Here is a 12,603-nt window from a genome sequence, read left to right as displayed (position 1 = left end):
ACAGCACCATGGGAGTACCTTCACCACACGGACTGCAGCAGTTCAAGAAGGCGGCTCATCACCACATTCTCAAGGGCAATTAAGGATGGGCAATAAATGCTGCCCTTGCCAGCGATGCCCACATCCCATGAATGAATAAGAAAAATTTAAAATACATATAAAAGCACACACACACATATAAAACAGCAAATGCAATTTATATAGCGCCTTTAATATACAAGCAACTTCACAGAGAGGTAAGAAAAAGAAAATGGACACCAAGCCAAAGCAGGAGATATTAGGACCAAAAGTTTAATCAAAAAAGTGGGTTGTAAGGAGGGTCTTAAAAGAGGAGAAGGAGGTGGAGAGGTGATGGTATTTCGGAAGGGAATTCCGGGGTGCGGGACCTAGCTAGTTAAAGACATAGCCACCGATATATGGATGAAGGGAGGGAGGATGCATTAGCTGCTAGAGTCAGTGGAATGGAGAGTGAGGGGTGGGGGGTGGGGGGGGGCAGGTGGTTGTAGCATCCCCTCTGTGTTCTTTTCCGATTATCTCTAAAGAACTGCTGATTTAGGACATTCATGAGACCATCCTCCTTTATCCTGAAAGCCAGCGAGATTCAGTAACATATTCCACTTCTTACTCCATTGAGCAGCTGATTTACTTATTCTTCCTTCCTCCCCTTCCAAAACTTGTTCTGGAGGATAATAAGGGTGTAAAAATGTGCAAGTGAGTATAAGCCATTTATCCCAGCTCACCCATTGCTTATTTCTTTTTTCAGAACCTAAACAGAGTATTTAAAGATTGTTCCTATCAGAAGAGGTTTAATATTGTAACAACCTTTGAGGTGCTGAGCTGTAGGAAGGTGGAATGGGGAAGTTGGATACAGAAGGCAAAATCCAGAAGGTTCTGTGGAGGAAGAGACAAATGGAGGCGAAGTCCAATTGTAGTTGCTGACTTGTATCATTGTAACAGTTATTATTTAATACATTGTGCTCTATATACATAACAATGTTTGGAGTTTTTTCTGGCTATCCGGTGCTTCACCATATCAATTACATGAGCCGGAATTTTCCCCTAAAAAAACAGGTGCGTTTGGAGCGTGGGGGCAGTTAAAGTGTTAAAAATGGGATTCCTGACCTGATCCCGCCTCCAACCTGCCCACTTCCAGTTTTGCCGAAGGTGGGACGGGGGTGGCGACCGACCAATTCCAGGGGGCGGTACCTCAATTTAAATATTGTAATGAGACCGGAAGCCTCTTTTTTCCCTGTCCATTTTGTGTTTAACAGCCTGTGGACAGTTTGTGAAACAATTCGTGAAACCCGGCAGTTAAACAGAGACGGGGACTGCTGCATCCAGGAGGTAAGTGGCTTTATAGCTACCTCCTGGATCCAGGGTCCCGACCATACCCACCCACCGTGATCGGAGACCCCCCACGAGGCCTCTGATCACCTTCCGAGGCCTCCCCTCACCAGGCACCCCCCCCATCCACAATGATGATGATGAGGCCGGCCACCATCCTCCGGTGGCTGGCCCCGATCCTCTCTCCCCCACTGCCGATCCCCAGCCGACCACCACCACTGATCCCCAGCCGACCCTTCCTCTCCCAATCTCTGGCCGACCCCGCCCCTGCCCCCACCCCCCCCACGATCCCCGACCCCTGCCGATCCTCTCTCACCCACCGATCCCCAACCCCTGCCGATCCTCTCTCACCCCCCCGATCCCCGACCTCTGCCAATGCTCTCTCACCCCCTGATCCCCGACCTCTGCCGATCCTCTCTCACCCCCTCGATCCCCGACCCCTGCCAATGCTCTCTCACCCCCCCGATCCCCGGCCCCTGCCAATGCTCTCTCACCCCCCGATCCCCGACCCCTGCCAATGCTCTCTCACCCCCCCGATCCCCGACCCCTGCCAATGCTCTCTCTCCCCTTCCAATCCCTGTCCCCTGACAATTGCTGATCCTCCTCCGCGATCCCTCCCCCAGACGAGCCCCTTGCTTCTGAGGCCTACCCGCCCGCAGCCAGCCAGCCTCTCAATCTGGCTGGCTGTGGGCGGGATTCCAAGGCCTCGCATTCAAATCAGGCCCTGCCTCAGAGACCCCCCCCACTCCCCGCCCCCAACCCACCTCCCTGGAGAAAATTCCGGCCATGGAGTTTGTGTTCAGGATTGTCCTTCTATCCCTGCTACCTCAAAGTGCACAATTTATCAGGATCTTTTTATTTCAACAGGACTGTAAATCTGTCTGGGTGTCCTACGCAGTACTCCAAAGCAGAATGAAGATGGATTTCATGTATCACGATCCCAATCAAACAGATTCCATCTCTGGTGAAAAACACACAGAGATCATCGCTGAAAGACAGTCAAGACAAATATTAATTATCTCTAAGGGTCTCTTGCCCTGCAGAGATTCAGCAAAATATCTCACCTTTCATTTTTTGATTGAGCTAGATTTTGATTTACCACTGAGCTGTTGAATCTGCCTCAATGTCTTTCTTTTCCTCGGTGAAGAAACCTTCTGGTTTTCACCTCAGGACATTCTCCTTTGCTCACACCTAGCACAAAGGAAGATGGTTGTGGTGATCGAAAGTCAATCATCACAGCCCCAGGGCATCGCTGCAGGAGTTCCTCAGGGCAGTGTCCTAGGCCCAACCATCTTCAGCTGCTTCATCAATGACCTTCCCTCCAACATAAGATCAGAAATGGGGATGTTTGCTGATGACTGCACAGTGTTCAGCGCCATTCACAACTCGTCAGATAATGAAGCAGTCCATGCCCGCATGCAACAAGATCTGGACGACATTCAGGCTTGGGCTGATAAGTGGCAGGTAACATTCACGCCACAGAAGTGCCAGGCAATGACTATCTCCAACAAGCGAAAGTCTAACCATCTCCCCTTGACATTCAATGGCATTACCATCACCGAATCCCCCACCATCAACATCCTGGGGTCACCATTGACCAGAAACTTAACTGGATTAGCCACATGAATTCTGTGGCAACAAGAGCAGGTCAGAGGCTGGGTATTCTGCGGCGAGTGTCTCACCTCCTGACTCCCCAAAGCCTTTCCACCATCTACAAGGCACAAGTAAGGAGTGTGATGGAATACTCTCCACTTGCCTGGATGAGTGCAGCTCCAACAACACTCAAGAAGCTCGACACCATCCAGGACAAAGCAGCCGGCTTGATTGGCACCCCATCCACCACCTTAAACATTCACTCCCTCCACCACCGGCATACCATGGCTGCAGTGTGTACCATCAACAAGATGCACTACAGCAATTCGCCAAGGCTTCTTCGGCAGCACCTCCCAAACCTGCGACCTCTTCCACTATAGTAATCTGGGATGTAATGTTTAAGTTATCCACCAGATGGAGCCAAAGATTAAGGGATCATATTCACCAGTGTTTAAGGTACACCAGTTAGTATGGTAATGTGGCATTGCATTATGGGTATGACTCAGAGGTGATTCCTCCATCTTGCATCGTGCAGTTAGAAATACTGTGTTTTGCCTGCAGCTTGTAAGAGCTATGTCTCTCTGCTACACTGTGTAATAAACAGTTGGGTTTTGTTCCTTAAGATCTCGCTTCTCTCAGTTTCAGACCTTACCACTCGGATATCACATATTGGCGACGAGAATAAACAGATCACATCTTGAAGAAGAAAAAAAAGAGCACTGAATAACAGATCATGGCCATGGTAGGAAAGATCTCTGCTTTTGATGTTCAGACTCAGACCTGGGATGACTACTGCGAGTTGCTGATGCATTTCTTTGAAGCAAATGATATAGATGATGTCGGGAAAAGGAGAGCTATTTTGCTCACTTCCGTGGGAAGTCAGATGTATAGTTTAATGAGAAACTTATGCAGTCCTGCAAAGCCGGGAGACAGTACATTTGCTGAATTAGTGGCCTTGCTGAAGGAACATTTCAATCCCAGACCGAGTGAGATTGTACAGCATTTCAAACTTAATTCACGGAACAGAAAACCGGGAGAGACTGTATTGGATTATGTAGCGGTGTTGAGAAAATTGGCACATGATTGCAATTACGGGAACAACCTGGAAGACATGCTGAGAGATAGGCTGGCTTGCAGGATAATGGATGATCGAATGCAGAGGAGATTATTGTCCGAGACTGGGCTTACGTATGAAAAAGTGTTGGAACTTGCTCAAGCCATAGAGACAGCGAACCGAGATGTAAAAGAAATACAAGGTTCCGACTGGGCTACTACGAAGCAAGTTGCAAGTCAGGTTGTTGTGCACAAGTTAAAGTTGCATCAGAAACCACAACGTGAGCATGTAAAGGCATGTTATAGATGCAATGGCGATCACCTGGCGAGGGAATGCAGGTTTCTGGAGGAAAAGTGCCACAAGTGTGGGAAAACAGGACATATAAAACGTGCATGCAGGGCAAAAGCAATTGTGGAGGAATACAAACCAAAAGGGGGAGAAAAGCAAAACCTAGGAAGAGAAGTGAAAAAACAGGGAGCACATCACATCAGTGGAGAAGCTGAGAAAGAAGACGACATGTTCATAATGAATAGTATGCTAGAGAACATTCCAAAAGTGGATCCTATCACTTTGCAACTGACAATAAATGACTCTAAGGTCAACTTTGAAGTGGATACAGGATGCGGCATAACCATAATGAACAGGGAGGAGTACTCAAAATTGTGGAACCAGGCAAAAGTTCCAGAGTTAAAGTCTTGCTCTATGCAGCTTAAAACATATACCGGTGAACGAGTGGCGACATTGGGTACAGCTACTGTAACTGTGCAACACAGGGACACCGTGGAACAGCTACCTGTAGTTGTAGTATCGGGTTCTGGACCAAACTTGTTAGGTCGGGGCTGGATACAAGAACTTAAATTAGATTGGGGAGCAATAAATCAAATAGAGGGAGGCAAACAGTTATCTTTGCAAGAAGTGTTGATTGAACATGAGAACGTGTTCAAGGAAGAACGTGGCACATTTAATGGCTCCCCGGCTAAGATTTATGTAGACAAGGAGGCAATGCCAAGGTTTTTTAAACAACGACCTGTGCCTTATGCCATGAAACCGAAGGTAGAGGCTGAGCTTGACCGTCTTTTGAGAGAGAACATTCTGGAACCCGTGAAATGTTCAGAATGGGCAGCTCCCATTGTACCTGTTTTAAAACCGGACAATTCGGTAAGAATCTGTGGAGATTATACATTGTCAGTAAGTAGGGTGTCTAAACTAGAACAGTATCCTATTCCTAAAACAGAGGATCTCTTTGCAAACCTGGCTGGAGGGAAGAAATTCACGACGCTGGATATGAGTCATGCATACTTGCAGATTACACTAGATGAGGAATCCAAGAAGTATGTAATCATACATACACCCAAGGGTTTGTTTACCTATAACCGCTTACCATTCGGTGTCTCATCTAGTCCAGCTATTTTCCAGAGGACTATCGAGGGTGTGCTGCAAGGGATCCCACATGTTTCAATCTATCTGGATGACATTCTGGTGACGGGAAGAACCAACCAGGAGCATCTGAGCACTCTGAGAGAGGTACTACAAAGATTGGATAAGGCTGGGTTACGGCTCAAGAGGAGTAAGTGCACTTTCCTGGGGAATGAGGCCGTGTTCCTGGGACACAGAGTGGACGCCACCGGGCTCCATCCAATCAAGGAGAAGGTACAAGCACTGCAGGAGGCCCCAGCTCCTACCAATGTGACTGAGTTAAAAGCTTACCTGGGACTGCTAAACTATTATAATAGATTTTTACCAAACTTGGCAACAGTGTTAGCACCTCTTCACAAACTTCTGCGCAAGGAGACACAGTGGCAGTGGGAAGAGGAACAGAGGGTTTCATTTGAACAGTCCAAGAAACTGATGCTGTCCTCGGATGTGCTGGTTCACTACAATGCAGAGAAAGACATCATTCTCTCTTGTGATGCTTCACCTTACGGGGTGGGGGCAGTTCTTTCACACAGCTTGGAAGATGGCACAGAAAGACCAATAGGGTTTATGTCTCGAACTCTGACACCAGCGGAAAAAAACTATTCCCAGTTAGATAAAAAGGGATTAGCAGTAATGTTTGGGTTACAGAGGTTTCACAAGTACATATATGGCAGGAAATTCACCATATGCACCGATCATAAACCTCTTCTATCTCTTTTTAATGAAATGAAAGCAGTACCACAGATGGTGTCACCCCGGATCCAGAGGTGGGCAGTGACGTTGAGGGCATATGAGTATGTCATCGTTTACAAGGCGGGCAAGTACCATGGGAACGCAGATGCCTTGAGCCGTCTTCCACTGCCAGGTACACCTATCCGTGCAGCTCCAGAGGACAGAGTTTTGATGTTGGAGGACACAGACACGGCAATTGTGACCGCAGAACAAGTAAGGACATGGACCGGTAAAGATCGTGTACTGTCTAGAGTCCGAGAATATGTGATGAGGGGTTGGCCACAGCATCCGGAAGGGACTGATTTCACACCTTACAGTGTCAGGAAGACAGAGCTGAGTGTGCAGGATGGTTGCGTGTTATGGGGAGCACAAGTGATTATTCCACAGCCAGCACGACAGTGTATCCTAGGGCATCTACATCAGTGTCATCCTGGAGTTTCGCGTATGAAAGCCTTGGCAAGGAGTTACTTGTGGTGGCCAAAGCTAGATGAGGAGATAGAAAATCTTGTCAAGACATGCAGCACTTGTCAAGTACACAGGAAGGCACCAGCAGCGGCTCATCTCCACCCCTGGGAGTGGCCGGATAAACCATGGAGAAGATTACATGTAGATTATGCAGGTCCATTCATGGGAAAGATGTTCCTCATAATCATTGATGCACATTCCAAATGGATGGATGTGTATCCTGTAAATTCTGCTTCATCTACTGTTACTATAAACTGCCTGCGTAGGAGCTTTAGTAATCAAGGGCTACTGGAGATCGTAGTAAGTGACAATGCCACATGTTTTGTGAGTACCGAAACAAAATAGTTCATGAGAAACAATGGCATAGTGCACGTGACCTCAGCTCCATATCATCCGTCTTCAAATGGACTTGCGGAGAGAGCCGTACAAACATTTAAGGAGATGATGAAAAAAAGTGCGGAAGGGAGTTTGGCAACCAAGGTGTCATGAGTTCTGTTCAGCTACAGAATAACACCTCAATCTACCACAGGACTCTCTCCTGCTGAGCTGTTGTTCGGACGTCGAGTACGCTCCACTCTTGACCTGGTTCACCCAGATCTAAAAAGGAAGGTGGAAAACCGACAAATCAAACAAAAGGAGAACCATGACAGAAGGACAAAGAGCCGCAGTTTTGGAGAAGGAGATGCGGTCCTTACCAGGAATTTCAGTTATGGTCCAAAATGGATTCCTGGCATCATAGACTCAATGTCCAGTATCATATACGGTCATGGTGGGAACTGGTCAGGTAGTACGCAGACATGTAGATCAGATACTGACCAGACAAGGGGAAATTGAAATGGAGGTTCCAGAGGAGATGTCGGAGGACAAGTTGGCCCCCAGTTATCCAAATGCATTGGTGGTACCACCACCACAAACAGAGCCTGTTCCACCTGGACCCCTTCGTCAAGAGGAAACCATCGTAGCAGAGTCAGATACTCTGAGTACTGCTCAGGAGCAACAGGTGGCTCTACCACAACCAAGCAGGGACTTGACTGTAAGATGTTCACCAAGGTCTCACAAGCTGCCAGAGAGATTGATAACGACCTGCTAGATTCGTTCAGTATGGACTATCGTTAAAGGAGTTTCCTTATGGGACTTTTTAAGAATGTTGTTAAGAAATTAATGTAAATTTAAGAGGGGGGGATATAGTAATCTGGGATGTAATGTTTAAGTTATCCACCAGATGGAGCCAAAGATTAAGGGATCATATTCACCAGTGTTTAAGGTAATGTCCTGGTACACCAGTTAGTATGGTAATGTGGCATTGCATTATGGGTATGACTCAGAGGTGATTCCTCCATCTTGCATCGTGCAGTTAGAAATACTGTGTTTTGCCTGCAGCCTGTAAGAGCTATGTCTCTCTGCTACACCATGTAATAAACAGTTGGGTTTTGTTCCTTAAGATCTCGCTTCTCTCAGTTTTGGACCTTATCACTCAGATATCACATCCACCTAGAAGGACAAGGGCATCAGGTGCATGGGAACACCACCATCTCCAAGTTCCCCTCCAAGTCACACACCATCCTGACCTAGAAGAATATTGCCGATCCTTCATCGGCGCTGGGTCAAAATCCCTACCTAACAGCACTATGGGAGTACCTTCACCACATGGACTGCAGCAGTTCAAGAAGGCAGATCACCACCACCTTCTCAAGGGCAACTAGGGATTGCCAGCGACACCCACATTCCACAAATGAATTTTTTTAAATCATCCTGTTCACCATAAGTATGATACGGTAGTTTATGAGATGCACATCAACATCTCACCCAGATTCCCTTTCCTTTATATTTCCTTTTACTCATTATTAAATTCAGTAAGTAAGTTAACCTGTCAGCCTAGTCCTGGAAATTCAAGTTATTCATTATCCACTTATTCAGGATCTCAGAAGCTGAATGACACCTCATCAGAGTTGGAATTCCTCTCAGAGAGCCCACTCTCCCTTTTACCTATTCTTCAGAATTCCAGTTCTGCCTATTTGAATATTTACTTCAAAAGATGTTCCCTTCCTACGGGCTCTTAAGTAAACTCTGAGCAGCTGGAATGAAGATTATTACTGGCTTGAAGAGTATCAGTTCTTGGATTTAATCCAACTCACTGATTACTTCCAAATTTTGCACATATTCAGTAAGAGATATTTAAATCACCAGGCTGAATTGGGCTTGTCCACTATTCTGCCTGTTGCCAGATGCTCTAATTTTTTTAACCTTTCACAAATTCTACTGAAGGGATTCAGATTTGTGGAGACTCCTATTTTCTGAAGCGGGTGCCGGGTCATTACAGGACACATCCCAAATTTGAGTTATCATAATAATATATATGATGCTGGAAAGTTCACACATGTGAGAATTGGGTGAGAATAAAAGTAATGGCCACTACAGTGAAATATCTCATCTGAAAGACGGCACCTCCGACAATGCAGCACTCCCTCAATACTGCACTGGTGTGTCAGCCTAGATAGTGTGCTCAAGTCCCTGGAGTGGGATTTGAAGCTTCTGACTCAGAGGCGAGAGTGCTATTACTGAGCCACAGCTAACATACAAGGACAATAATTGGGGAAAAGAACACTTACTCGAAAAGAAAAATAAAGAATACTGAGTCTTGACTGTAGTAATGTAGAGAATTAAAATATATGGTGGTGTTTATATAATTAAGATGACAATGATCTGTTCTAATTCTATACAATGTCAAAATTCAAATTTTTCAAATTATTTCACATTTTTTTCTCTTTACATTAAGTCACAGAGCTAAATCCTCATCTAGTGCTACTTGGACCCAAGATGACAATCATTTTTTGAAGAGTTTTAAATCGGTAAGCCACTGACTAATGTCCATATTCAAAATACAGGAGGTGCATTGTTACACCAGAATTTGAGTGAGAGGGTTTTGTTCATAAACAAATAAATTTTGCAGATGTTGAAACAGAGCAGAATTCTCCTTTAATTCAAGTAGGGGATCTAGGTGCCACCCTTTGAATAAATAAGGAACAGTTGAGTATGAATGCTACTTCAGAAACAGGATTTTGAAACTAAAATTCTGCAGAGTATTGAACTGCTTTGTGTATTTTTATCACTGCATGGTTAAAAAAAATTTAAATTTAAAAAATAAAGCCCAGAAGTTGTTTGCAATATTATTGAGCACTTATCTCCAACCCTGACTCTAAAATAAATAAGTTAGTACCACTGACAAAATAGTGAACAGAAGAATGTCATACTAATGTGTTAAGCATTAGTATGGCAGTCATTTAAATCTGTGCACACCTATTCATTAAACAGTTAAACACAAGTAATGTACTTTAATTTGGAGAAATAAAATATGCACCACGATGCAGAAGGTGCTGGTGAATAATGTCTAGATTAGCAGTGGAAAAGATTAACTTCTGTTTTCATGTGATTTTAGGAGTGTTCCAGACTTTGCATGCCCATTAGTTGACCCTATCTAAAGGCCACCAGGCTAGAAGGCCAAACTGGCCATTCATAACTGTAGAATCAGCTGCTGGTGGTATGTGCTTAAATGTGAGGTAGGACAGAAAAAAAACAAAAAGTGCTCCACATAGGCTTAATGTAAACAAGCTAAGAAGAAAACATTGAAGTATGGGGAGTTGTCACTCTTATAACTTTTTTAGAAATACACTAGGTATTTGCACAGTTGGAAGCTTGCATTTTTCCCTTAAAACCCATTACTAGTTTGAGGAATCGATCCATTAATTAGAAAGTCTCTTGGCAAATGTTAAATTACATACTGTTGTCAGCAAGTGGCCTGCTGAAATGTAAATAGATTTGTTAACCCTAAGCGGTTCCACCGTTTTTTTAATTTGATGGTATACAGAGACAATTAAGACCAGATAATAATTAATTAAGTCCCAGCAGACAATTATGAACTACCGTTCAATTATAAATTTTGTGAGTTCATGTTACTATTGGGAAAGAGATTTTATAGAACGTTCTAGGGTTAAATTTAAAACCTGCTCTGAAAGTAGGTAATTTTATGACTATTTTGGAAGTGACCTGAGAAAAGTGTAAGCAAGTATTAGCTCAATACATTGACTGAACCTTATAGAGACATGTTGAAGATGGGGTAATTGTTGAAAAAGGCAAAAGAACCAAGGATAGGTCTTAAAAGTAGCACAGTGATTATGGCAGTTTTGAAAGGGGGTTACAGTGTCAGAGCAGAGGGATGATGTTATTGAGCCATGGTGTGGAGATGCCGGAGTTGGACTGGGGTGGACAAATGTAAGAAGCCACACAACACCAGGTTATAGTCCAACAGCTTTATTTGAAGTCACAAGCTTTCGGAGTGCTGCTCCTTCATCAGGTGAAGTGGAGAGATGCATAAAGACACAGCTTATATAGTCGGAGAATAATGTCAGATGTTTATAGGTAATCTTTCTAACTGCCATTTATCACACCTCGGCAGAGAGATAAGCACAGCAATCAAAGGTGTGAATGGTGTCTAAACAGGTCAGTCAGGGAAACATTACATCAAAGAACAATGAGGTGGGATCACAAGGGGTCAAATGTTGCAGATGCTTGGGTCTGTGTGATGAACAAAAAAAGACAAAATACATTTTTTTTGCTGGAAATCACAGCAGGTCCGGCCACATCTGTGTAGAGAGAACACGCCAACAACGACTCGAGTCTGGATGACCCTACGTCAGGTCGGACCTGCTGTGATTTCCAGCAAAAAAAATGTTTTTTGTCTGTTTTTTTGTTCTTCACACAGACCCCAGCATCTGCAACATTTGACCCCTTATGACCCCACCTCATTGTTCTTTGATGTAATGTTTTCCTGACTGACCTGTTTGGACACCATTCACACCTTTGATTGCTGTGCTTATCTCTCTGCCGAGGTGTGATAAATGGCAGTTAGAAAGATTACCTGTAAACATCTGACATTATTCTCCGACTATATAAGCTGTGTCTTTATGCATCTCTCCACTTCACCTGATGAAGGAGCAGCGCTCCGAAAGCTTGTGACTTCAAATAAAACTGTTGGACTATAACCTGGTGTTGTGTGACTTCTTACAGTTATTGAGCCAAGGAGAGGTATTTGAGTGGCCCGTAGCCTGGGTGCAAGGACATCAACGGAACAGATGGTGAGTCTCATGGAAATGAGTCTGGTGAGGGCCTGAATGGAAGTAAGAGAGAAGCTATAGAGCTGTGAAGCTGGAGCTGAGATAGGGGTGTGCTGAGGATGGTCAGAGTGGGCAGAGGGGCTGGAGGAAGCTGAGGCAATTGAACAGATATTCTCACTTTTACAAACATAACAAACCATGAGTTCCTCACAACTAGCTTTTGATATAAGAAAAGGGAATTCTATTAATGTAGTGCCTTTCCTGTTCTTTGGACATCTTAAAACACGTTACAGCCAATTAATTACTTTGGAAGGTAGTCATTGTCTTTACCTAGGCAAACATGGCAATTAATTAGCACACAAGGCCCAACAAACAGCAATAATTAGTTCACCTCATTTTGGTGGTGTTGTTTAAGGGATAAATGTTGGCACAGGTACCCTACTCTTCTTCGAATACTGGCATGTGATCGATCGCTTACCTGAACAGCTAGCTAAAACCTTATTGTCTCATACAAAAGGCACACCTCTGATAATGTTTAGTTCAGCAGCTTGCATGCCTAGCCAGTCTTTCTGTGGTCAGACCAATAGCATGCTTTCTCAGCCTGGTTATATATGTATATATTTTATGTATGACTTCCTTTTAAATTGGAAAAAAAACATCCAATGGGTGAGTGGCTGAACTCCTTTTGAATGATACCCAAGACAATAATTACTTATTTTATTAAACTTGGCCCATCTCCAGTGTGCACTGTCTGGATTTGAGATTTTCCAGGTCTGAATTGCACACACATAATGCTTAATGCTTAATGCTTAAGGCTAATGAGTGGAAATTGGATACTGGGATAAACCTGTCCACTTTATTCACATTAATATGTACATTTTCAATATC

The 12,603-nt window shown here is 44.3% G+C and overlaps 1 protein-coding gene across 3 annotated transcripts in view; it reads right to left on the bottom strand.

Moving 5' to 3' along the window:
• Positions 1 to 12,603, bottom strand: part of tmem167a (transmembrane protein 167A) — a 488,889-nt gene that overhangs the window by 365,519 nt on the left and 110,767 nt on the right. For 2 of the 3 annotated variants that reach the window (XM_085989389.1, XM_085989384.1), the window contains exon 4: positions 191 to 679. The exons of the other annotated variant lie outside the window; for it this stretch is intronic. In XM_085989389.1, the coding sequence (XP_085845515.1) occupies positions 537 to 679 (143 nt within the window). In that variant the 3' untranslated portion in view covers positions 191 to 536. Of the gene's footprint in view, positions 1 to 190; positions 680 to 12,603 lie in introns of those variants that run through there. 3 annotated transcript variants of the gene reach the window in all.

This window comes from Somniosus microcephalus, chromosome 1, assembly GCF_052327205.1.
Source record: "Somniosus microcephalus isolate GS21.2 chromosome 1, FLI_Smic_1.0, whole genome shotgun sequence".
NCBI lineage: Eukaryota > Metazoa > Chordata > Chondrichthyes > Squaliformes > Somniosidae > Somniosus > Somniosus microcephalus.
This window is presented reverse-complemented; position numbering and strand designations above follow the sequence as displayed.